We start from the raw sequence: 27613 nt of genomic DNA, 5'->3' as shown, positions 1-27613 counted from the left end.
CATGTTGTCTGGAGGTGGTGTTGTTCTCCTACAGCTCACAGAGAACTTTCCCCTGGATCATCAACATCTTCAAACTCACACCCTTCTACTTCTTCAAGGTAACACACACACTCACACACCACACACACACACCACATGCACACACACACCACACACCACGCACTCACCACACACACATACACACACACACACCACTGGATACAGAGTCGTACTTCCTGCTGCAGAAAACCTTCAGTAAATGTTTCTGTAACATGCTTGTGTGTTTCTGTGCGTGCAGGTGATCGAGGTGTTTATCCGCTCCGAGGAGGGTCTGTCCAGAGATATGGTCAAACACCTGAATTCCATCGAGGAGCAGGTGCTGGAGAGCCGAGCGTGGAGCGCCGACTCCGCCCTGTGGAGCGCCTTACAGGCTGCAGGAAACAAGGTCCCCACAGTGGAGGAGGTCAGCAAGAAACATCTCGTTATAATAAAAATAATAACTTTATTTAGGGCTGCATGGTGGTGAAGTGGTTAACGCTGTCCCCTCACAGCGAGGAGGTTCCTGGTTTGAATCCCCGTCTGACAGGAGCCTCTCTGTGTGGAGGTTCCTGGTTTGAATCCCCGTCTGACAGGAGTCTCTCAGCCGTCATCAACAGACTGTTGTCTGCCACTCTATGTGTGGGTTCTCTCCGGGTACTCCGGCTTCCTCCCACAGTCCAAAGACATGCTTGTTAGGTTAACTGGAGACTCTAAATTGTCTGTAGGTGTGAATGCGAGTGTGTCTGGTTGTCTGCCACACTCAGGGTGGAATGAACTTCCAAACTCCATTCGATCTGCAGAGTCCCTCTGCACCTTTAAGAAAAAGCTAAAGATCCAGCTCTTTCATGAATACCTACTAACTTAATGATGATGGTCTCCATATTATTGATGATGATGATGGTAATGATGATGGTTTTTGTTTGATAACGATGACTTATAAGATGGTTTCTATACTGATTAGAGCTCTCAAGAACTGCCGTCAATGTTGTGCTTTGCCTCTGTGCAATGCCTGTCAGCACCTGTGTGTCCAATCGGACTCAAAGCTGATCGTTGGCTCTTACTGACATTGTTCCCTTTTTGCTAGATCCTTGCTTGTGTTGTTCTTCGTGCTTTGGATAAAAGCGTCTGCTAAGTGAATTGTAGAATTGTCTTAGGCCTATATGTCAGCCCTGTGATTGGCTGGTGACCAGTCAAGGGTGTTACCCCGCCCCTCGCCCAATGACAGCTGGTATCAGCTCCAGCATCCTGCGACTCCAAACAGGAAAAGTGACATAGGTGATGGATGGATTATTTTATTTACACAGCAGCTTTAAGAACAGATGTTTACAAAGCAAAGGCAGGAAGTCGGGAGTTCTCACCGTAAACAATAGGACATGGAGCGAGAAAGCCCGAGACACCGAAGCCCTTCCAGAGAGGGGGCGTGGTCAGACACCGCTCATTTACATATTTAAAGGTACAGACACAGAAACAGCCTGTTCTGAGCAGGGCTGAAATAGAGGGGTTTATAGACATGATCAAATACAGGATCAGAGTGGATTTAGAGCAAGAAACTTCACACAAATGTTTTGAGGAGCTCTGAGACTTATTTAAACTGGATGAAGAGGAGGAGGATATGTGACCTTTAAATATTTCTTTATCTTCGTTCTCTTGACGTCCTTCTTCTTCTTCTCTCTCTGCAGGTGAATTTCTCCTCCAGTCTGGACTCTGGTTCTGGTCCCGGCTCTGGTTCCAATTCTTTGGGAGGAGGTCAGTCTCACCTGCCTCTGGTCGCCCTCTCCCCCATCATCCACCCTCGAATCAGGGAGTTCAGATCAGGCCTGGGCAGCGCTCGTAAAGGTGTGTGTTGTATCTGTCAGTGCGTTCAGGTTAACCATGAGTAAACGCTAACACGTTGTCTCCTCTCTCTGCAGACGTTCCTCCCTCTCCGCTCTCGGTACACGACAGGTACAGCTCTCCGGCAGCAGGCAGCGCTAAACGCCGTCTGTTCGGTGACGACACGCCTGTCCAAACGTCAGGAGGGACCCCCACTGTGAGCCCCATGTCGTCGCCCGCCAAAAGGTTAACATTCGGATCCAGCAGCACGCTGAGGATCGGCACTCAGGGCGGGCAGACCACCGTCCTCAGCTTCCCCCTGCAAGGTAGAAGAAGATAAATAGATACTTTGTTGATCCCGAGGGAAATTCAAAGCATCCAGTAGCAGGTTACAAAGACGTACATGACATGAAACATTTGTTACAAATTAAACCACAAAACCAATGCCCCCCCTCCCATACATATATATTAACCCGAAAAAAAGATTTAAAGAATACCCCTAGATGAATCAAACTTAAACTGTACAATTAGAAATAGACGTATACAAGAAATGTACATAACCTGTGCAGGGATAAAAAATATATGTAATTTAAACAAGAACCTGTAAACAGTTGAAGAAAATTAGTGATTAGACCTGAATATAAAAAAGAAAAAAAAGAAAAAAGAAACACATTTACATGTGTTCAGCAAAGAGATGATCCGCTGACTCGTTTCACATCAAGTCACATTTATCGATGTTAATTTGAAGCTTGACCCAAAGACAGCTGGACTCAGACCTTTGATCCTCCTCTCCTCCAAAAGGCTTCTTCAGTTCTAGACTTTCTGGTGGATCATTAGCATGCTAATGATCCAGGATGACTCACATCAGAGTCGTTCATCTAGTTTCGCTGATCGTGGTTGACGCCCCCCGTTGTCTGAGGGTCGTTGGGGTCACATGCTCCAAGGTGGGACCTTCACAGACATCTTCTGTTGATGCTGACAGTCTTTTATTTTATATCGATAGAATCGAAAAGCTGCAGAAACTTAAAAAACAAAGTTCAGATCTTCAGTCACATTTATGACAAAAACAGAGTGAGCTGTCTAAACTGCACAAATACGCTGTTTTTCTGCGGTTTTTGATACTAAACAATAAATTACCAAATGTCGCAGTCTAGGGTTTATATTTTTGTTGGGTCAGGGGTTCAATCCCCAGCTCCTGCAGCCACATGTCCGATGTGTCCTTGAGCACGACACTTAACCCCGAGTTGCTCCCGCTGCTTCATCGGTGGCGTGTGAATGTGTATGAATGGACTGGTTTACAGACAGGTTTCTGCGTCTCTCTGAAATGGTTGTTTTGCGTGAATCTCTTCAGGTGTGAATAACGAGCGCACCTTCACTCTGATCCCGGTCCAGTCGTGTGACTCCTCCGGTCCGATCACGGCTCAGTTCCTGCTCACCGCCTCACCGACCCGACTCGCCTCCCCGAGCCGATTGACCGTCGCACCCACAGCATCCGACCCACAGACAGGAAGTGGACGGCCTCGACGCACTGGATCACTCGCTCTGTTCTTCAGGAAGGTGAGAGACCTTTGACGTGACCTCAGTGAGTTCACTAAGGTCATGGTTCGGATTTTAACGGAGGCTTAAACATGAAATCATCGTTTAAAGATGGGCTTCAAGTGGATTTGAATTTAAAGATCTTAAACACATTTTTATATTTGTCATTTCACTTTAACGCGTTCAGAAGCCCAGACAGAACCAGACCAATCCTCTCTCTCTGTTCTTTAAAATCTCTATTCCCCTCTATCTGATATTTAACTTCTTTGTGTGTGTGTGTGTGTGTCTGTGTGTCTGTGTGTGTAGGTGTATCACCTGGCCAGCGTGCGTCTCAGGGACCTGTGTGTGAAGCTGGACATCCTGCCTGAGCAGCGCAGAAAGATCTGGACGTGTTTCGAGCACGCTCTGGTGCACAGCAGCGAGCTGATGAAGGGCCGCCACCTGGACCAGCTGCTGCTCTGCAGCGTCTACATCATCTCCAAGGTAACCAGGTCTTTGAGTCCTGCAGACATGATCAGTGTGAATGCCACTCACACATATTTATGTTTCTGACAGAAGGAGTTCTGCTGTTCACCACGTTTACACTTTTACAAACTATTCTGAAACTGAAACATCTGAAGAACCTGTTGTTGTATTTTTATCCTGCAGATCACCAAAGAGACTCACAGCTTCCACGACATCATGAAGTGTTACCGCAGCCAACCACAAGCACACAGCCACGTGAGACACACACACACACACATATACACACACACACACACACACACACACACACACACTCACTCACTCACAGACACTCACTCACTCACAGACACAAGCACACTCACAGACACAAGCACACACACACACACACACACACACACACACACACACAATCGTAGCTATAAGAGAACTTCAGATCTTCAGACATCTTTTCCGCTGAGAGAGAAGCTGTCTGAATGTGCAGCGTTGTTTTTTGTGTAGTTAAGTCAGTGTGCACGAGTTTACCTGGAATATCTGTTGGTCAAAAACTACAAATGACCATCAGGCTTATAGGTGTGTTGCCGCAGTAACAAACGAATATCGATATTATTTATTTTTACTGGAATCAAATCGAAGTTTAAACTTCTGATATTGTTACTAACCTTTATGTATTTTTGACATGTGTGTGTGTTTGTGTGTGTGTGTGTGTGTGTGTGTGTGTAGGTGTACCGCAGTGTGTTGCTGCGTCACACTAACAGAGAGCAGGTGACGGACGAGAACATGGAGGTGGATCCTGTTTCAGGAGGAGAATGTAAAAACACACACACACACACACACACACACACACACACACATACAGACACACACACACACATACAGACACACACACACAGGGAGTTTTATGTGTTTTCATATGAAGGATCAATAAACGGGAGTTTCCCTCTCAGTTACCCTGAGATAATCTTTAGTGAGTGTTTCAGAGTCGACGACTTTAAGGAGAGAAAAGTTTAGAAAGGCTGCAGCTGTGAAGCACGCCAACATCAGTCAATCACTAAAATACTGAACTCTTCACGGCCTGGACTCTGAATGTACACACATCCTCTCGGCGGGATAGAAACACAGAAACACACACTTAACATCAGAAAGGCTCTGATTTCACTAAGTAAGCTGCTCCGCGGCACCGTCCCTTTGTTAGAGCTGAAGATGTAAAGACGATCATTTCATGTCGGATACGACGGCGTCCACCTCAGAGCTGGTAAACGCCGTCTTCACTGAGGCAGCGAGCGGAGCGCAAAGGATGATGGTCTCTGTAGTTCCCGCTGGCCTCCGCTCTGCTCCTCTGCAGTTGAAACAAAACGACACTATTACCCAGAAGACACCTTGATTCCTACGTCACAGGTCCACATCGGGACACTTCTGTTGGATTGATTCGTTACATCCTGAATAATGAAAGAATATCTATACCTGATTTATTTTATATCTATGGAGCCCATATTATGCCCTTTTTTGGGTTCGTATATTTAATCTATGTACCTACTTTTGTACGTTCACAATAGCTGAAGTCCTAAAAAAGTGTCTGTTTTCATGTACTGCTCCTCCTTGCTCCCTCTCCGCTCTGAGTCCGTCAGCTGCACTCTGTTGAGCCCACACTGTTAGACCCCACGTGGGCCAAGTCTGCTCAGATTGGTCTGCCGATCCGCTCTGTCGTTATTGGTCAGTTGCTCAGCACGCGTCTCGGAAATTTCAACATGAGCTGCTGGGCTTACCACAACGAGCCAATGGGCTTAGATCAGTGATCTCACACTGACAATGACGTCTGACTGACACATTTTTATCGAGGGGGGCTAGAACCGAGCGTTACATGCGGCTAATGCTACAGCTAACAGGAGGACGTAGGAGAATCTGCGTTTCCACGGACTTTGAATTTTTGCACATAGATGTGCCTAAACATGCACAGGACACTTGGAAAACACACTGAAGAGCATATAAAACCAGAAAAAGACCTTTAATCTGCATAGCAACACAAGACAAGGAGAAGAAGAAGGTTAAAAACACCTTTCTTTACATGATCGATCTGTGTGTCTCCTCAGCTGCAGAGAAAACCAATCAGGCTCCAGGAGAGGAGAACTCTGACCAATCAGGGGAGGAGGAGCGCGGTGACCTCATCCAGTTCTACAACAACGTCTTCGTGCTGAAGATGAAGAGCTTCGCGCTGAGATACGCCTCCCACGACAACCGGGTATGAACGCGTCCCAGTGTGACGATGACACGGGTTTATTATAAATATAAATGTATGTAGTAAACGGAGGCGTATGTGTTTCCTCCTGCAGGCTGACGCCCCTCCTCTCTCTCCGTTCCCGTCGGTGCGTGCTCAGCCTCTCTCGCCTCGTCGTGTTTCTCAGAGACACTCGCTCTACGTGTCTCCTCACAAGAACGCTGCAGGCTGCCTCACCCCAAACTCGTTTACCTACAGGATCAACAGCAGCCCGTCCAAGGTACACACACACACACACACACACACACACACACTCACACACTATGGCGCGCGGAATGGTTCATCACATGCACGCCGGACATACGCACCTACGTGTGATTATTTCATAAAAGTCACACGCATGCATGTGATGAACCATTCCGCGCGCCACACACACACACACACACACACACACACACACACACACACACACACACACACACACACATGCATACATATACACACATACATATACACACACACATGCACGCGCACACACACATACACACACGCACACACACATACATATACACACATACATATGCACGCGCACACACACACACACACACACACGCACACACACATACATATGCACACGCACGCACACACACACACACACACACACACACAAACACACACACACACACACGTGTTATGCACTAACAATATAAAACAGTATTTTTACTCGATTCATCTGTGTGTAATATTTCCTCTGTCTCTGTCCAGGAGTTATCGGACATCAACCGGATGATCCGTCAGGGCTCTGTCAGCAGGAAGAGGGCGTTCACCATGGAGGGTGACGTTATGATGTCATCAGCCTGTGACTCCCCCAGCAAGAGGGCGTGTCCGGAGAATGGCAGCAGTCCAGACGTGCTGCTGAAGCGTCTGCAGGACGTCGTGTCAGAGCGTCAGAGTCACTGACGGACGGCGTGCAGACAGGAAGTGTTTTAATCCTTTATTTTAGATATTTATGACCTCATCGTTCATCCACCTGTGCACGCCACGAAGAAATACGTCGATTCGTTTGACTCCTAGTGTCATCACAAATTCTAAATACAGACGTTGAAGCCATAAATAATATCAAAACTGATATTTGAGCCTCAGTAGGATACAAAACAATCACGCCATTATCTGTTAGCGTTTTATAGTCTCTGTGCAGCTGAGTTCTGTGACAGTTTACAGCGTGTACCTGAAGAAGAGCAGAGGACACCTGAACACACCTGTACTCACCTGATAACACCTGAACACACCCTGGACGATACAGAGAGATATCATTCACACACTTCTGCTGCTCGATGACGGCAAGCGCAGGCTCATTTCAGACCGTGTATTTAGAAGTTCAAGATTAAGGCTAAAACATCCCACAATGCATCACTCTCTGTAGGAGCACATGTGACGGTGGTACGCATCAGAGAAATGCGTAAATGTCCTTTTAATGCAAACAAAGATCTTCTATTGAGTCCAGAGTGACACACACTAACCTCCGTCAGTACATTTTCATCTAAAGACGTGTTTACGGCGTTACAGCAGAGTTCAGGTTTCCATGACAACAGTGGAGAAACACCAGAATCAAGAGACTCTTTGTGAAAACATTTAAACCCTGAGAGGTTAAAGGTCACAGTCTTTAGGTCAGATTAAGTGTATGAATCATTTAGAATTATTGAACTCTGACCTTTTGTACACAGTTTCCATGGCGATGAGTGGCACACTGATCCATTGAACTCGTCTCCTCTCTTTGTAAGATTTTACTGCTGCCTACTTTAACTCTTTTATTACTTTTACTCCTTCCTTTAATCATTCGTCTTCGTGCACGTGAGCGTTGTGGTGATGTATATATCTGAAATAAGAAGCTAAATGCTAAAGCTAACAATCCGAGGGCGTCATTAAGGCAGTGTTTGTGTACCAGCTGTGTGTAGTATCTACACAAGGAACCCGTCATGTTAATGTTCACACCAGGATTAAATAAAAGAACACCAGCAAACAAGACGTTTAAACAAACAACTTTTTGTAAAAATAAAATAAAATCGTAGAAAATAAAATATTGGAGAATTCACGAAGCAGGGATCGGGTTTCACTCCTCTCTGTGATTTTGTGCTTTTCACGTACATTTGTATTTTCTAAGACTTTGTAAATAAAATGTACTCAAAGGAGCTGTGTCTATTTATCTGACTTCTTACTTCATCATGTCTGCATGTTTTCCGCTTGGATTTAGAAGGTAGGCGGTTTTAAGACACCCCCCCCACACGGCTGTTTTGGACGCCCCTCGGTTTGCCAGATATGAGAGCAGTTATCAGGTCAAACCAACAGGTGTTGCAGCGATGGAAGCGGGCAGGAGAACTGGTTCAGATAGAAGTGATTGTACCCGACCTAAAAAGCCTCTGCATGTTTCTAATAAGCTCCACGAGCAGAAACGTGCTCAAACTAGGATCAATATTGGAGATGCTTTTGAAAAATGGAGAGAGGTTAGAACGCAGAAAGGTTTACAGACCGATGCAGAGCTGGATAAACACTGAAGCTTCAGTGTCCACCACATGGCAACCTGCGTGAGCATCAACTCTAGAGAGGAGGGGGTGTGGGGGAGACAGCTCTCTACAATGTTTAGAATCTGGACTGCAGTACCCATTTTAAACACTAGGGGTCAGAGTTACATACTCCTCCTTTAATGCTTCAACTCTGAATATATTTAAAATAATTTATCCACCACACCGGCTCCATCACAGTGGCTGCTTGGAAATCTTCCAGCATCCGTCTGGTGAGTAACTTTGTATTTCCCAGAATCCACTCTGTCAGAACTTTTTCACGTTTTCATGTTGTTGTGGGACGACGTGTCTTCTGTCCTCTGTCATGTCCTTTGTCCTCTGTCATGTCCTTTGTCCTCTTCTAGGTGAAAACTGCTTTGTCCTTGAACATATCTTCTGCTATAACTTCATTTATAACGGCCGTCCTTCTCTCTGTCGACACTTCACGAACATGGGTTTGTATAAAAACATAAAACATGACTTTTATTACTTGTAAAACATGATTGACTCTGAAGAAGTATAAAACACAGTTATAGATTAACAATCATGAACCACAATAATCATTGCAAATCTAATAAAGCAGATACAGATCTTCAGCTGTTCGTATTCTCCAGGTGTGATCCTGTCAGGTTCATGGGCACCACTTTGCAAATGTGTCAAAAAGACACCATTAAATGCACAAAACACTCAAAGGGTTGAATGTTCCCCTTACTGCACTGCAGAGTGAACACAGGCGGTTTTCAAAACCTCCCACTATCCTAGTAGTCCGTCCTGATTGGTCCAAAATGCAGTATGAGAACAAATGTGAGATCCTCACGTGTGACAAAAATACCTGGATGTCGTACTGATTCTGGAGAAATCTTCAGTCTGCCTCAGACCAGTCTCCTTCACGTTCTGTTTATATAAGATACCACCAGTTATCTTTGTTGATTCTCTGAATCATGAAAATGTAAATTAATCTCTCGTCAGCTTTTTTCAGACTGTAATTGAACGCTACGCTGTGGCGGCGTTTGACGTCAGCTGGGCTGTTGTTTACTTCCTCATTCCAAGACTAAAAACCAGCTTTGCCGGGCCTGGTGTAGAATAACCACATCTGGAGGTCAGTCTACAGACTACTGTCCAATGCAGTATGTAGTACATACGGCATGCTACATTGGATAGTATTTTGTAGTAGGCGGATTTGAAAAAAGGTCACTGAATACAAATACTGCTTGTGGCCCCACCCCACTGCAAACTACACCCACGATTCCGGCATTAAACTCTTACTGGGCAGTTAGCATCAGATCAGGTCACACAAGAAACAAGAACACCCTCTGCACAGATTTTAAAAGCCAGCAAGAAACACAAATAAAACGTGTCATGTGTGCCTGCGTGTGCGTGCGTGTGTGTGTGTTGCAGGGTCTGGTTGAGGGTTTCTTCGGGGTCCTGGTTGTGTTCCACTTCTTGCAGCTGGCTGTTTCGCTAACAGTCATAGTGTTCGCCTCCTTAGCTACCTGTGAATGTACCTGTAAGGAACAGGTGAGTTCAAACAGACCCATTCATCATTGACTGTATATTCATATGGTCGATGCACCTCCGTCTACTCCCGTTGTACAAACATGAAGCCAAAACACCCTCATTAAAACAAACACTGTGACATAAATCAGCGTGATAAGAACTATAAAGACAGAAACCACGTTTGAGAATTCTGATTTCATACTTTGACCCATATCCCATCTGTTAACATGGAGGAGGCGGAGCTTGCTCTTCCAAGCGGGAGGCCCAGGTTCAAATCCCACCTGTGGCTCCTTTCCCGCATGTCATTCCCCACTCTCTCCCTGATTTCTGAATCTATCGACTGTACTGTCTCTCAATTAAAGGCACAAAAAGCCCTAAAAATACATTGTGTAAATACATATACAGTAATATACAGTCCATGGATATTAACTGTAACAAACACTGACATAGATATGTTGATGTGATGTTCTCTCTTTGTTTTTGTATTGAAGCTGTCAACTGTCTTTGTCACACCTGGAAGTACATCAATGGCTGCACAAGCTCCACCCCCTTCCTATCCACCACCTGCCCCCCCCTGCTAAGCCCATCACCCTAGGTGAGTTGTCCCCGAGTTGCAGGAGTTCGTCTGCATTTGTTGTCAACTAAAAACAAAAAATTACTCAATATTGGGTATCAAGAACTTCTATTTTTGTTGTCAGGTGTCAGATGTTTTACTTTTACTGGAATCATATCAAAGGTATCATGGTCTTCTCGTATCACAACAACGGTTTATTTATCCGCGTTCTTCTTCGTCCTCTTCTGGTTTCCCCTTTTTGGAATGACGATTACAGACTACCGCCCCCTGCTGGCATGGAGAGTTATTGCCTCTCACGCGTGCGCAGGATGTACGTGGTGGTTGGTCGTCGGCTTTAGTCTTGCGGTGTGTTGAAGTGCCAATTTTTGGGGCAAGACAAAAGGCATCGCCTGTCAACGCCACAGGCGACCTTTGTCGCCACTATTTCTTTGCCGTCTGCTGGGTGTGTCAGGGACTTAAGAGAGAGCAGACTGTATCTCTGTTCACGCCACTGATACTAACAAAACACCAATAAAGATTATAGTAGACATTCCATCCATCCGTTATCTTTACCGCTTTTACTGTGCCGATCCCAGCTCCTGGACTGGTCTGGTCACCAGCCAATCACAGGGCTGACATATAGACAAACAACCAGCCACACTCACATTCACACCTACAGACAATTTAGAGTCAGCAGTTAACCTAACGAGCATGTCTTTGGACTGTGGGAGGAAACCGGAGTACCCGGAGAGAACCCACACATGCACGGAGAGAACAAACAAGCAAACTCCACATAGAGAGCGGCAGACAACAGTCTGTTGATGACGGCCGCTGTATGACTGACACTGCTCTGTGAGATCTTTTACATTTCCTTCACTATGAGCATCAAACGGAGGATGTTTGACCTCCTACTATGTCTGGATGATGAGCTCAGTGATAATGACGGCCCTGCTATCACAGCGAGGAGGATGTGGGTACAAGTCATAGCTGGCACCATGTGGACACAAGACCTGACCAGACAAGAAGCCAGACTGGATTCAATATTTGAAAGGCTTTTACAGAGGGCTGCAAGCCTGACGCCTAGTTGGTTATGTCGGTACACTGTGTTTAAAGGGGACATATTCTGAAAAATCCACTTGTACAGTGTTTTTGAACATATATTTGTGTAACCTGAGTGTCTACTGACCCACAAAATGTGAAATAAACCCATCCAGTCCTTTGTTTGTGGTCTGTATAAGTCTTACAACACAGAGAAAAATGCTCTGTTTCAAATGTGCTCTCCTTGTGATGTCACAGTGGGATTCTGGTTTAAAAAAATCCCCTCCCCTCCCCTGGTATCTCCACCCATGGACTCCACCCCCAGCCTAGAACAAAACTTTTTAAACATTTTTATTCTCGCTTGCGAAGGAGTGATGTCTACTGGGAAAACTCAGAGGGGAGCTCGTTGCATTTAAAGAGACACACACACCAAAACGGAGCGTTCTGAGAGAGCTGGTTTTTACAGGGTCACAAACCTCCTCTGGTGCTTGATTCATGTTATATTTTGACCAAAGCACAGCACAGATGTTTCATTTAGACCACAGGGGACTGTTTGAAAAGGGGGAGAAGGTGGATGATATGTCTTCTTTAAAACAGTGCAGTTGCACTCAGAGACCTTCAGTGGGCCCCAAAGCGCACCAAACCGAATCCCTCCAAACAATGTTTCTCTGTGTGTTTCTCCAGCTTTGTTCTCCTTATTTGTGTCTTTTGTGTTCGTACATTAACATTCATATAAAGATAAATATTTTGAATGTGGTCTCTGTCTGCATCACTAAACGTGTTTCTGGTTTTAACTGTGCTCTGTTGTTTTTCAGATGCAGAGCTAAACCAGCAGAGGGAGGAAGAAGTCTGAGCCTGCAGAGTAAAAACGGTTTAATCAGCTGAAGAGACGCCCGCTCTTAAAGCACGATATTAATAACTCGTCATATTCTGGTTTTGAATCGCGTCCAATCCCTGAATTGTATCCACTCCTAAACTCCCCTGCTGCGCTCTCATTGGCTGGAGGAAACACACCGGCTCCGCCCAGAAACGTCCAGAGTCAACCAGAACAAAGCAAAACAGTAAAATCCAGTCAGAGGTCAGGGTCTCTGCAGACACAGTCACCACCACACATGTATGGAGGCCCAGAAGGGACGATGGAGCAGCTTCATTTTAGGAGAAGTCTGTATTTTATTTTGAAGGAGGAAGCTGCTGACTTCATCTTTAATGACATCGGAAGTGAATATACTGTAAACATGATTAAAACCTGCTTTAACACACTACCTTCAGACTCTACACTCACAAACAAATCCTCCATAAATGAACACTTGTAAAAAGAGCATGAACATGATCTTCTGTCATTAAAAATATTTACTCTTTTGAAATAATGAAACTGTCTCCTGTTGACTGAGAATATCAGCTGATCATTTATAAGAGGAGTCTCAACATCTGTTTCACATGTGGGGATCTTTCCCAGCAGACGTGTTGCAAAAGTCCCGTGTAAACTGACGACCAATGAAGAGTGTTATATCCGAAGACTGTAGGAGCCTGAGTGACGTCACCCGTCTGTTCCTGCAGGGGGCGCTGGAGTCCCATCGATGGCGGTCTCCATGCTGGAAATGCTGTCTCAGTCTAACTTTCAGTCAACCTAACGACAGGCTGAGAGCTGGAGCTGAGGCGGGTTTTAAGCCTCCTGACAAACAAACCGTTACACCGCGCCCACCTGTCAATCATGTCAGCTACACGCTTTATTGTGAATAACTCTTATCCTTCATCAAATCAAAACTGATGAGTCACCAAAACATTCACCCCCCGTACAATGTGTGTCGATCGAGACATGAGCTGATCAGACCTATTTGTTTTTTTTTAACCAGGCTGTAAACATGTTCATCTCTGCTGTAAAAACAGGCTTTTTAGAATGGGTGTGTATGTGACTTACTGTGCTTCTGCAGCCAGCCTCTAGTGGACACTCGAGGAACTGCAGGATTTTACACTTCAGCATCGGAGGTTGCTGTTTGGGCGGTTCATGTGGTATTTTCTTATAAAGACGTGTACCAATGCTCCATCCTTTGGTTGTTCAAAAAAGACAAAACGTTCTCTCTCATACATGACACAATGACTAATGCCTTTACATTTTAAAATCTGCCTGCAGTCGGTTTGTCTCCGTTTCAGTTTAATATTCTCATGTAAAGAGACTTGTAGTCGACTGCTGCTGTATCTGAGAGGAATAAAAGAAACCCATAAAGCTTGACATCCTCCTGAACACATGATCCTCTCTCCCTCCAGTAACACAAAGCTCTAAAATTAGCCCGGCTCTGTATTTAGGACGCCTGTGTGAGGAGGGAAAAGCCTCTGAAACGTTTCCTCTGACCTCACGGCTGCACAAGGTGAGCGCAGATAATCTACCAGAGGCTGAAGAAAAATGATCACCGCCGCCGTGACGCCTGATTATTCTACATTTTCACGGGCTGATGATTTTACGCGGGTTGTCATCTCACAGACGGACGATGTTTCCTGAGCTCAGAGAGGAGCAGCAGAGGGAGAGGAAGTCAGTGAAAACTGCCTGACGACACAATCTCTGCCTCAGGGTTTCTGTTGTGAGTTCCTCTGTCCTTTGGTCATTAAAACAGTCCAAGAATCGGCTTACTGCAGCGGCCAACAAGGGCAAACACACTGCAAACACCCGAACGATTAACATTCAGAGAAAGAGAACTGGTTCAGATAGAAGTGATTGTACCCGACCTAAAAAGCCTCTGCATGTTTCTAATAAGGTCCACGAGCAGAAACGTGCTCAAACTAGGATCAATATTGGAGATGCTTTTGAAAAATGGAGAGAGGTTAGAACGCAGAAAGGTTTACAGACCGATGCAGAGCTGGCTAAACACTGAAGCTTCAGTGTCCACCACATGGCAACCTGAGTGAGCATGGACTATAGAGAGGAGGGGGGGGGGGGGGGGGGGAGACAATGTTTCTGTCCGTCTGTCTTTAATTAAATTAAAAAATGTTTTCAATCATTTTACTTTCCAGAAAATGAAAACATCATCTCATTATTGTCATTGGTGATGTTTAAAATAAACTTAATTTATTTATTTTCTTCACCTCTCTGATGTGTCTCCATCAGCTCCATCACCACCCGCGCCACTGACACCAGCACCAGAAACCATGCTTTCTGCGCATGCTCAGTTTCAGTCTCTCCCTCTCGCGCTCTCTCTCATCCTCATCCTCCTCATCCTCCTCCAGCAGCCTCCATCTCTCCGGATGTCCTCCTGACTCCTGCCCGGCCGCGCGGCTCCCTCTCCAGGTAAGACCCGGTCGTCCCTCCGATCCCTCCACCTGCCTCCTCTCATCGATCACCCCGCAGATTATCGACGCTGATCGGGGCCGTGTTTACTCGTCATTTCGCGGGGTGGAGGGGTGGATGCTGCCTGCCTGGATACTACATCCTCCCCGGTGTTTTCCGCTGGAGAAACAGGCGCGTATTTAGCCTAAATATGACCCACAGATCATCCTGTTTGACCCGGGTTATCCCTCCGGTCTGAGTCCGGGTTATCAGCCGTCTGGTCCGGGTAATGAATAACATGTCAGACGGTGTGCTGCTTATCAGTCCCGGCTGATATTATCTCGCTTACACACACACACACACACACACACACACACACACACACACACACACACACACACACACACACACACTCACGGGGCAGCCTTGTGCTCCGTGTTTGGGCAGTTTTGCGCATCACAAGGTCACGGTTCTGATGGCCGGCAGTCTCTCAGACTCTCTGCCGGCCATCAGGCGTCATGTTCGGATAAAAAACTGTGTCAGTGTGCAGCCTCACAGCCAGGAGCTCGTGCAGAGAAACAGGCTCTAAAAAGCAGATAAAAACGGGATGTTTCCGGGTTGATTAGTGGCTAACTCAAACATGATGACGTGGTGAAGATGAACTGTGACAGCAGGACAGATTTAAGGCTTAGGTAATGAAAACTACAGCTGTAAACAGGCTTTGATGATAACACACACACACACACACACACACACACACACACACACACACACACACACACACACACACACACACACACACACACACACACAGAGGCTGCTGTTTGAACACAGACCTGAGTCCTTAATGTGCATGAGTGAAGATCACACCTGGAGCTGTGAGGAGGTGTTCACCTGAAACAGGAACACTGACAGGTCAGTCTCTGCTAAATGAATGCTTTCATGCTAAATAGAATGATAAGGTAGCGCTGGATTGGCTGCAGGTATTTAATTATTGGAGAGGAGATACAGACACCTGTCTCCTCTTACCTGTTTTGATGCACAGTGCACTGTGTGTGTGTGTGTGTTTAGGATTTAGGATCTGACTGTATCTTTCATTGGGCTCAACAGAAAGCGACAGCGATCATCGAGATGAGAGGAGCAAAATGTGGGAATAAGTAAATACCAAGGTGAGCTGGACTCGACCTAAATATCAACACTAACAGAGTGAACAGATTGTGGACATGGCTGCAGTCAGCATGCCAATTGCACGCTCCCTCAAAACTTGGGCCAATAGCCTAGCGGTTATGACGCGCGCCCCATGTATGACCTCGTCCCTCTCCTCCTCACGTCTCCTGTTCCTCTCCAGCTGTACGATCCTTTAAACGCAAAAATCACCCAAAAACTATAAAAACAAGCGTCGTGGTCATGTGTGTCTTTGTGCTGTGTGATAAAACTGTTTATTGTGACCGGCCTCGGGCGCACCTGTGCAACAATCCTGCTGTCCAATCAGCATCTTGATGTGCCGCACCTGTCAGGTGGAAGGATAACCTCCACTCACAGATTTAAACACGTTTGTGAACAGAGAGGAATGTTGAGTGTGTTTTATGAAGTTTCACACTTCCTGTCGTCTCTTCTTCTGTGGTCAGCGATGATGCCGACAGGAGCGATGGTGAAGACATGAGCACAGCGAGCCGACGTCCATGGAGTCGTCTTTTAACGCCGTAGAGCTCAGAGAGCTGCGGGGCGGCGGAGGCGGGCGGGGCGTGTCTCCGACTCCGCCCTCGTCCTCCTGGACAGCGAGCGCAGCGGGATGCTCAGTCCGAGGGTTCGAGAACGCCTCCTACCAGCAGGACGAAGAGTACGACTACCAGCAGGGGGCGACCGTGTCTGCAGGATGTCCGCCTTCTACTTCAGCGAACAGCAAGGTAAACGAGACACAGCGATGATTTTACATTTTAGGTCAGTGGTTTGGTTTCACGATCTCAGATTTCTTTATGATGCCCGACTGTTTGTAAGAAGCTGGCGTCCCCAATGGGTTTGTGATCGATTGATTTGAAGCCTCACGTTTGACATCAAGCTGCCACCATCTTGTTGCAGAAATCTGGACAAGAGGGTGGAGCCTCGTTGCTTCTGTCTGTTGACGCAGTGTGTCTGATTTTCAGGTGTTACGGTGAAGGTGTAAAAAAAATAGTTTTCTTTTCTCAGGTGGAGCAGCGTCAGGAGCTCTCTCCACGCTCATACGATGAGGAGGATGGCGGTGGCGGCGGCGGTCAGGAGGACTGTCAGGACTTCACCGAGTATAACCCCGCCGACGATCACTCTGCAGACTATGGCTTCATCTTCGCCCTGGTGTTCCTGGTGAGCGGGATTGTCCTCGTGGTCATCGCCTACACCATCCCCCGAGAGGCCAAAGTGGACCCCAACTCGGTGTCTGCGCGTCAGATGGAGAAGCTGGAGATGTACTACGCCCAGCTGGGCGCGCACCTGGACAAGTGCATCATCGCGGGGCTGGGCCTGCTGACGCTGGGCGGGATGTTCCTGTCCGTGCTGCTCATGGTGTCCATCTGCAGGGGCGAGATGTACCGACGCAGGGCGGCGTTCGTCCGACCCAAGAGGACTTATGGCTCCATCAACCTGAGGATGAAGCAGCTGGCGACGGGGGAGGACGAGGGAAGGGAGGGCGGGGAGGGCGGGGAGGGCGGGGGGCAGTTTCAGGTTGAACACTCAGAGACAAGGAATCAAACCCAGGCCGGACCGAGCAGGAACCCTCCTCCTCCTGCTGCTTCTTCTTCTTCTTCTTCTTTAAATGCTGCACACGGAGTCATCTAAGCGTCCTCTACTTTCACTCTGCAGTCGTCCCTCTGAGCAAGCTGTAACAATGGGGGACGCAAAGCGATGCAGGTCCCCCGTTTGTGCCGACTGGAGGAGCACGTGTCGAGCACAAGTCTGCTGGAGCGAGTGTGAGGATATTTATTCTGACCAATCACAGACTGACTTAAAGAGGCAGCAGCGGAAGAAGAAGAGAGGTAAGAATGTGGCAGCGTGGGAACAGAGCACACTAATGAGATAAACACTATATCACAGTTTGAATATATTATGAAAGTGTTAAAGCACATCGTGTGCGACGGGCGCTGCACGCTGCTGCAGAAAAAACTTTATTTATGAAGTCAAATGTTGAAATGATCTGTCACGCTTCTTACGTAGCTGTTAGATTAACGTGATGACATACTCCACCTGCTGCTGTGAATAAGTCTGGAAAGCGTCTTTATCGGGACATCGACACAGAGAAACGTTGACGTGTGCTGGTCGCTCACACGGATAAACATTCAGAACGAGATATTTCACTCCGGTGTGACGTTTACGAGCTACAGCATCAGAAAATACAAACACGGTTAAACCTTCTTGAGAGAAATGGACTTTCAGTTTCTGCGATCCGATCTGTGCAATAAAAAACAGAAACAACACGTTTTTAAAAAGAAGCTTTTTAGCGTCTTTCAGCTCTTTGTTTCGGTTTCTTCTGAGCGTCCAAGACTTCGTCTCGTGAAATAAAAACGTCTTCGATCTACAAAACGATGACTGACGTTTGATTTCAAAGTTCATTTTAACATTTACTTTGATATCTACGTTATTTTACCCTAGAGGCTGGTGCACACCAAACTGACGACCACGAGCGAAGTGCGACGAAAACCGACTGCTGCGTCCTCTTCTGTCCCGCCGCTGTCGAGCCAAAAGTCGAACACAGTTCAAACGCCAAACAGCTCGTTGCTGATTGGTTAGTGCGGGAGAGGCGAGAACTCGAGGATACACAAACAGCGGAGTTTGAACACTCGTTCATAATTCTTCCTCGACTTACTGACGCGAAGATGATGAGAAGGGACTTCTGTGCGTGCCGTCTTGACTTGTCGTTTTTGTTTTTCCTTCGTTTCTCTTCGCGTGTCCAAATTCGCTGGCTGAGAGCCAAGCAGAGGGATTTCTGTCCCCGATCTGTTGTCCCAAATTCCACGCATTGAATCGGCCCGAAAAGCGTCCGACTCTGCCGTTCACACCAAACCCAACAGAACCGTCGACTCTCTCTGACCAGCCCTGACAGGCCCCGCCCCCTGACGGTGGGCTCGGTGTGTACCTCCCCTAACAAAAACATTAGCTTGAGAAGTCTTCGTCTGATGCACGGCCTCAGATTAATATTAGCGTGCGACCACAAAAGGTTTTACTTAATGGTGCTGAACACACCACCACGAGGTGCAGGGTGTTTTTGGAGCCCCCTTGTGGTCAAACATTGCGTACTGCAGCTTTAATATTTGATTTAAAAAAATTTCAAACTGATTGTTCAGATCACAGCAGCACTCCAACATGCTGTCACAGATTACCCAGAATGCTTTGCATCAGTAGCTGATCTGATGATGTGAGTCCTCATCTCGAGCTGCTGCACAAATCCTCCGCTGTCGTTTCCTCTCCAACTCTCCTGAGAGAGGAAGTCGCTCGAACAAAAGAAAAGAGTTAAGAGAATCTAAATTGCCGTTTATTTCGATGTAAGTTTCTGAGTTGTCAGACAGCTTCGACTGCTGCGGGCTGTAAATGTCACACATGATGAGAAATGTTTCTCTCAGTCATAAAGACGTGAAGTCTGATTTCTGACGAACACAAAGATGTTTTATGATGAATTAACCTTTAATGTGGCACAGCGCCCCCTCCTGTGTATGATATGTAAACACGTTATTAATGTCTTATTATGCCTTAATGAGTAAACACACACACACAGTACTACACACACACACACACACACACACACAGTACTACACACACACACACACACACACACAGTACTACACACACACACACTCAGTACTACACACACACACACACACAGTACTACACACACACACAGTACTACACACACACACACACACACACTCAGTACTACACACACACACACACACACACAGTACTACACACACACACACACACACACAGTACTACACACACACACACACAGTACTACACACACACACACACACACACAGTACTACACACACACACAGTACTACACACACACAGTACTACACACACACACTGTACTACACACACACACAGTACTACACACACACACACACAGTACTACACACACACACACACACAGTACTACACACACAGTACTACACACACACACAGTACTACACACACACACACACAGTACTACGCACACACACACACAGTACTACACACACACACACACAGTACTACACACACACACACACACAGTACTACACACACACACACAGTACTACACACACACACACACACAGTACTACACACACACACACTGTACTACACACACACACACACACAGTACTACACACACACACTGTACTACACACACACACACACACACACACACAAACACAGTACTACACACACACACTGTACTACACACACACACACACACACACAGTACTACACACACACACACACAGTACTACACACACACACACACACACTGTACTACACACACACACACAGTACTACACACACACACTGTACTAAACACACACACACACACTGTACTACACACACTGTACTAAACACACACACATGCACACACACACACACACACACACACAAACACACACACACACACACACACACACACACACTGTACTACACACACACACACACACACACACAAACACACTGTACTACACACACACAGACACACACACACACACACACACACAGACACACACACACACACACACACACACTGTACTACACACACACACACTGTACTAAACACACACACATGCGCACACACACACACACACACACAGACACACACACACACACACACACACACACACACTGTACTACACACACACACACTGTACTAAACACACACACATGCACACACACACACACACACACACACACACACACACACACACAGTTGGTGCCTCTGTACTTGTGAGGACATCGAGCTCTCGAGCTGTTTCTAAAAACTAGTTTTTATTGGTCAGTAAAATATTCTGTAAATATTCGGTGTCGACGTGTCGGATGTAAACGACCAGCAGAAGCTCACAAACCAAATACGCAGCGCAGGTATGCAAAACAGGAAACACCTTTTTTTATTCAACGTGTTTTTTTTATTTAGTCGCGCTGAGAAAACAGACGAGGTCGAGCTCCGTCTGTGGAGCGTTAACATAAATTCCATTAGTTTGTATTTGGAAACGTTTTTTGTCATGCTTTTATTTTGAAATGTTATCAGTATTATCTTCCCTGAGTATTCATAACTTCCTGTTTGGATACAACCCTGCTTTTATTTTGAAATACAGTAAGAACCTTCTGGCAGATGGAAGGTTACCACAGAAACAGGAAGTGGTCACGGATCACAAATAGATTGACTGCGTTTTTTTAAATGTTTGATTTCATTTTTTCTCTAAAATGTGAGAACAAGTTCAGAACGGGGAAACCATTTAATTAATTAAAATAAGGACTGTCAAATGATTTATATTGTTCAAAATGTAAATAGAGTCTTCAAAGTTCTGAATCAGTGATCAAACTGCTTTAACAAACAGTCCATTTTTAGTTACTTTACTCTGAAAAGAATCTCATTCACAACGTGAGCACATCAAACTTCCCTGAAATGTTCTGCAGAAATCTGAGAAACGTTTTGATTTCAGCCCAAAGGATTTGACTTTGAGGTCACTGGGTGATCAGCTGTCGGTGTGTTTGTGATCTCTGGAGCAGCAGGATATCTTTGTTGTGTTTCTCATCTCCACTGAGGCGTTCTTCAGGACAGAAAAAACTCTCCTCACAAACACAAACCTTTTCTCCTCCTCGTAAACTGAACCACGTTTAGTCTCATGAATAAATCAGTCGTTCTGTGTGATCACGTGACCTCTGTGTTTCTGCCCTCGGCGCTCGGCTGCGGCGCTACCTGCTCTGACACACATTTGCGTTTTTCTGACTCAGCAAATCCGAAGTGACGTGAACGAGCAGTGAACCCGAACGAGCCTCAGACGCTGTGTCTTTAAAAGAACCTCAGAGAGCTGCAGAGAGCACAGACTGATGCAGAGAGAGACGGCGTTCACCTGAGAGGTCGCACAGCGCCGTGAGGTCACAGAAATAAGACGTAAACAGAGTTCTCATCCTGCAGGAGGAGGGGACAGTCAGGGAGGGACTCTGCATGAGGGAGGCCTGGTCTGATGGTCTGAGGTCTAGAGAGAGCCCGGTCTGAGGTCTAGAGAGAGCTCGGTCTGAGGTCTAGAGAGAGCCTGGTCTGAGGTCTAGAGAGAGCTCGGTCTGAGGTCTAGAGAGAGCCTGGTCTGAGGTCTAGAGAGAGCCTGGTCTGAGGTCTAGAAAGAGCCTGGTCTGAGGTCTAGAGAGAGCCCGGTCTGAGGTCTAGAGAGAGCTCGGTCTGAGGTCTAGAGAGAGCTAGGTCTGAGGTCTAGAAAGAGCCTGGTCTGAGGTCTAGAGAGAGCCTGGTCTGAGGTCTAGAGAGAGCCTGGTCTGAGGTCTAGAGAGAGCTAGGTCTGAGGTCTAGAAAGAGCCTGGTCTGAGGTCTAGAGAGAGCCCGGTCTGAGGTCTAGAGAGAGCCCGGTCTGAGGTCTAGAAAGAGCCCGGTCTGAGGTCTAGATAGAGCCAGGTCTGAGGTCTAGAAAGAGCCTGGTCTGAGGTCCGGTCAGAGTGCCCTTTCTATTTCACCCGACTGTTTCAGTCCCGCTCGTCTTTGTTAAAACAGGTTATGATTTTAGCACACGTGTTATATTCATATTTTGGGCGTGTGTTGTTACTTGAATATATTCCCACAGCGGCCATGTTGCTGTGATGTCACGCTTAGGGTGGGAAGCCCAAATGTTGAGTCGTCACATTTCTCTAAATCAGAACTAATGAAACAGGAAGTACGTTCACGCTGCCAGGAGTGGACTCATAAATACACGAGCCTTTAAACCAAACTGAAACACGCTTCACTGCACACTGCAGATGGAGAGGAGTGTTGGAATGTCATGAAGGAACTCGAGCTGCTCGACCACAGACTCAGAAAATCGATCTTTATTCTGTCTGTGGCGCGATGACTCTGTTTCAATAGGAATCTTCTATTTATACCGAGGAGGGCTGGACGAGCCGCTCTCAGATGTCATTAAAGTCCTTCAGAGGACACACAAACCCCCAAGACTGAAACATGACGTGTGAAGGAGAAATGTGGGACCAATGTTCTTTGTTATTGTTGACCTGATTTACTGAAGGTGGCGCTTGAAGTCACACCTGAACGAAGTTTATCTGAGTGACGAGGAAGCAGACAAACTAAACAACACCTCTGATTAGAGGGAATCACTTTGTAAAACACGACTTATGAAGAATCCAAAAGGCAGTTTGTCATCTTCCCCTCCTGCACCTGCCCCCCCCAACCTCCTTCACATGCCCCCGCCCCCCCTGCAGTATGTTAGCCTCCCCCAGCTGCAGGGATGCAGGAGAAGTAGGTTGCTTAAAAAACGAGTAACGAGAAACCCGTCAGAGCTGCATGATCAGAGACATCTTTAAGTTTCACCTTTAATGCGTCCTCTGCAGATGAACCGCTCTATGCTCCACTGTTAGGGGTCAGGGGTCAGAGGTCAAAGCTGCAGCTCACTGCTCCAGCAGCTGTTTGAGATCAGGAGTTTACCTGAAGGACACGTCAGCAGAGTCCAGGTCCTGACCTGAGATCAGCCTCATTAATCACAATCATCCTGCTGCTGCAGAGAGACTCACACTCCAGAGGATCCTGCTCCAGATCACACCTGAAAAACACCTGAAAAACAGCTGTTCACACCTGAAAAACAGCTGTTCACACCTGAAAGCCTCACCTGCACTCAATTCAAACCTTATTTACAGATTGAACAACATGCACACAGTCACACACAGCCGTAGCATTTAACTTTGAGACTTAATGAATGTATGAATCAACGCTGTATTAGAGCAGCTCTGTCACACAGTATCACTCAACCTGTTACACACTCACTGTTGCCGAGGCAACACTCCTGTTTATGTGTTTTATCCTGAATCAGCGTGTAGAGTTTATAGATGTGTATTTATCCAGATAAAGTCATATTTCACTTGGATGGAACATTTTGAAGCAGCCGTCTCAAAAACTGTCAAAAACTGTCGACTCATGGCCGTCTGTAGCGTAGAGGTTAGTCCTACAAGAGGGCGCTTCTCCGACCCGTGGCTCCTTTCCTGCATATTAATCGCCTCTCTCTCTCTCTCTCTCTCTTTCTCTCCCCCGGTTTCTGACTCTCTCCGCTCAGAAAAAGCCCAAAAATATCATCAACCTCTTTTGTTTACGTGAAATAGTTTCAAACACTAATTAAAGGAGCAGTATGTAACTCTGACACCTAGTGTTTAAAACGGGTACTGCAGTCTAAATTCTAAACATAGTAGAGAGCTGTCCCCCCCCTCCTCTCTAGAGTCCATACTCACGCAGGTTGCCATGTGGTGGACACTGAAGCTTCAGTGTTTAGCCAGCTCTGCATCGGTCTGTAAACCTTTCTGTGTTCTAACCTCTCTCCATTTTTCAAAAGCATCTCCAATATTGATCCTAGTTTGAGCACGTTTCTGCTCGTGGAGCTTATTAGAAACATGCAGAGGCTTTTTAGGTCGGGTACAATCACTTCTATCTGAACCAGTTCTCTTGCCCGCTTCCATCGCTGCAACACCTGTTGGTTTGACCTGATAACTGCTCTCATATCTGGCAAACCGAGGGGCGTCCAAAATGGAGACGGACCAAACAGAAAAAATCTTTGAGGGTTTGAACAGCTCTGCAGAGCTTTGAGTAAACGTTGGTAGAGATCTTTGCATCCAGGTGAAATATCACTTAAAGATATAGACGAGTCTGAAGTGTATAAATAATGAAGAGGTGGTTCATCTGTTTGTGAATAAAAGATCTTTGTTGATATGTGACGAGAAGCACAGAATGGACATTAAAGGGAAATATTATAATTTATATTTGAGTGAGGCTGTGATGGAAATGTTTATAAAGATGGTTTTATGTGTTTACACGCAGAGAAATATAAGAATGTTATTTACTGTAATATCTCTTTAACCTGAGGGACATCAGGGTTCATGTGAAGTGTTATAAAGAGGACGGAGACTCTGCTAAAGCTCGGCTCAGTGTTTTGATTCATTAACATCTACTAAAGGTTAAAGGTCACATATTCTCCTCCTCTTCAGTGTCAGAGCTCCTCAAAACATGCGTGTGAAGTGTCTTGTTCTAAATCCACTCTGATCCTGTATTTGATCATGTCTATGAACCCCTTTATTTCAGCCCTGCTCAGAACAGACTGTTTCTGTGTCTGAACCTTTAAATATGTAAATGAGCTGTGTCTGACCACGCCCCCTCTCTGGAAGGGCTTGGGTGTACTCTGGCTTTCTCGCTCCATGTCCTATTGTTTATGGTGAGAAGGCAGACTCAAAAGGCAGAACAAACACCTAGCTGTGGGAGTGTCACCCACCTGGGGGAGGGGTTACTGCCCTTTGTGATGTCATGAAGGGAAAATCTCCAAACAGCCTGTTTGAGCACACATTCTCTGAAAAGTGGAGCAGGGAAAAGACGGAGAGGATGGACTTTTCTCATCATTGGGGGGTTTGTAGACGGACTAGAGACACATATTAGAGTTAGAGGAACATGGGGAAGAGGACTTTAAATATGTGACCTTTAACATTTAACTTAATGGAGAAACAGCTCGTCTGCTCTTTCTTCAAAGAGGACAAACATTTATTTCACTCTGTTGTCCGGCGATGACGACTTTCTTCTATCATATTTATCTTGTAATGTCGGGTTTAATCGCTCTGTCCTCTGATAATGAGTTCATTTCAGTCGTTTTCTTAAGATCGTGAAAAATCGACTTGTTAGCGTTAGCGACGATATACTGAGATAAATACGTTGAGATTTCAAGAAAATCACAGAGATGTCATTGTGATCCGGGGAAATCAGAGTGAAATCAAACGTCTGGATGTTTTCAAAGACACTCGGAGAGAAATCGAACATACGCCTTTAAATATTTCCAGATTAAAGAAGCTAACATCCTGATCTAAACAGGGGAAGAATCTGAGCCGGGTTTTAACGTTTACTCTCATCTTTATTGTCCAAATATTCCTGATTATTAAAGGTCCAGTTTAACGAAGAGAGAGGAGCAACAGAACAATCAGAGGTGTGATTTAAACTCGGCACAGTCTCTCTCTTCATCTCCAGAAGTGTTTGGTCACATTTTAAGCCCCGCCCTCTGACTCCAGTTAGAGATGAATGTAAGGATTGTAAACGTCCTCAGATGTTCGATCGTGTGGATTTCATGTCCGTGTGATGAAGCAGGAGCAGCTCGTGTGCTGCAGTCTGTCGTCCTGAAGGTTCATGTCTGCATGTCGACGTTTTGACGCCTTCTTCCTGTAAATACTGAGAGCTGTAAACTGTTTTTAACTCTCGTTTTGTTTACGTGAAACAATAAACTTCTCTTTGCTGTTTTTAAAAGAGTTGGCTGATTTCCATTTCTTTACATCTCAAGCTGACGACACAAAACACGATGGTCAGATTTATCCCCCATATCGATTGGGGGGGGGGGCGTGGCCTGATTCAAGGCTTGTAAATATGAATGTTTGAAGCCTGAGTGACGTCACCCGTCTGTTCCTGCAGGGGGCGCTGGAGTCCCATCGATGGCGGTCTCCATGCTGGAAACGCTGTCTCAGTCTAACTTTCAGTCAACCTAACGACAGGCTGAGAGCTGGAGCTGAGGCGGGTTTTAAGCCTCCTGACAAACAAACCGTTACACCGCGCCCACCTGTCAATCATGTCAGCTACACGCCTTATTGTGAATAACTCTTATCCTTCATCAAATCAAAACTGATGAGTCACCAAAACATTCACCCCCCGTACAGTGTGTGTCGATCGAGACATGAGCTGATCAGACCTATTTGTTTTTTTTTAACCAGGCTGTAAACATGTTAATCTCTGCTGTAAAAACAGGCTTTTTAGAATGGGTGTGTATGTGACTTCCTGTGCTTCAGCAGCCGGCCTCTAGTGAACACTCCAGGAACTGCAGGATTTTACACTTCATTGTAATTCATCTGACCTCAAACTCGTCCTCCCTGCAGAGTCTCATACGTCACCCGTCTCCTCCGCAGAGAGACAACCAGAGATGTATTACCTTCACCTGAGACCCGGAGCTATTGAGGTGTGTGTGTGTCTCTGTGTGTGTGTGTGTGTGTGTGTGTCTCTATGTGTGTCTCTGTGTGTGTGTGAGTGTGTGTCTCTGTGTGTGTGTGAGTGTGTGTCTCTGTGTGTGTGTGTGTGTGTCTCTATGTGTGTCTCTGTGTGTGTGTGTGTGTTTGTGTGACTTTGAAATTACTTTTCACAGCAGTCTGAATGACTGCAGGGCTCTCTCTGTGCGTCTCCTCTGAGTGTTCATTGACATTCATTCTGCCTGCACCAGACGTGAAGAGATCATCATCACAGGAACATTAATGGACCTGTCATAAGAACCCAACAACAGGAAATGAGACCGGATGAATAGGTACGGCTCTCTCTCCCTTCCGGCTGCAGGAGGTGATTGAACTCACCTGAGCCAATCAGGGTGGAGTATAAAGAGCTGCAGAGAGGAGACAAAGGAAAGTAGAAGGGTGGTGAAGGAAAGAAGGTGAACGGGGAAAGATGGAGACTAAAG

The 27613-nt window shown here is 46.1% G+C and overlaps 2 protein-coding genes across 5 annotated transcripts in view; both read left to right on the top strand.

Annotated features, from left to right (window-relative positions):
• Window positions 1-8232, top strand: part of rbl1 (retinoblastoma-like 1 (p107)) — a 19637-nt gene extending 11405 nt beyond the window's left edge. The window contains exons 12-22 of the mRNA XM_061041775.1: window positions 1-98; window positions 278-442; window positions 1698-1854; window positions 1929-2156; window positions 3182-3387; window positions 3673-3849; window positions 4015-4086; window positions 4552-4639; window positions 5919-6067; window positions 6159-6323; window positions 6809-8232. The exon at window positions 1-98 is cut by the window's left edge and continues 40 nt beyond it. Coding sequence (XP_060897758.1) covers window positions 1-98; window positions 278-442; window positions 1698-1854; window positions 1929-2156; window positions 3182-3387; window positions 3673-3849; window positions 4015-4086; window positions 4552-4639; window positions 5919-6067; window positions 6159-6323; window positions 6809-7003 — 1700 coding nt within the window. The 3' untranslated portion in view covers window positions 7004-8232. The remainder of the gene's footprint in view (window positions 99-277; window positions 443-1697; window positions 1855-1928; window positions 2157-3181; window positions 3388-3672; window positions 3850-4014; window positions 4087-4551; window positions 4640-5918; window positions 6068-6158; window positions 6324-6808) is intronic.
• Window positions 8233-8785: 553 nt separating this feature from the next.
• tmem74b (transmembrane protein 74B) lies at window positions 8786-19204 on the top strand. 4 transcript variants are annotated; one of them, XM_061041826.1, is made up of 8 exons: window positions 8786-8834; window positions 8967-9056; window positions 10000-10119; window positions 12505-14969; window positions 16059-16117; window positions 16577-16855; window positions 17136-18812; window positions 18989-19204. In XM_061041826.1, exons 6-7 carry the CDS (start codon window positions 16631-16633, stop codon window positions 17757-17759), a joined length of 849 nt encoding a protein of 282 aa, XP_060897809.1. In that variant the 5' UTR covers window positions 8786-8834; window positions 8967-9056; window positions 10000-10119; window positions 12505-14969; window positions 16059-16117; window positions 16577-16630; the 3' UTR covers window positions 17760-18812; window positions 18989-19204. The 4 variants fall into 4 exon arrangements, with proteins under 4 accessions (XP_060897809.1, XP_060897807.1, XP_060897808.1 ...); XM_061041824.1 differs by having other exon boundaries at window positions 16020-16117; XM_061041825.1 differs by lacking the exon at window positions 16059-16117.
• Window positions 19205-27613: the final 8409 nt, after the last annotated feature.

The sequence above is a fragment of the Labrus mixtus genome, chromosome 7, assembly GCF_963584025.1.
Source record: "Labrus mixtus chromosome 7, fLabMix1.1, whole genome shotgun sequence".
Classification (NCBI taxonomy): domain Eukaryota; kingdom Metazoa; phylum Chordata; class Actinopteri; order Labriformes; family Labridae; genus Labrus; species Labrus mixtus.
The sequence above is the reverse complement of the archived record's forward strand: the minus strand, read 5'-3'. Positions and strand labels throughout refer to the sequence as shown.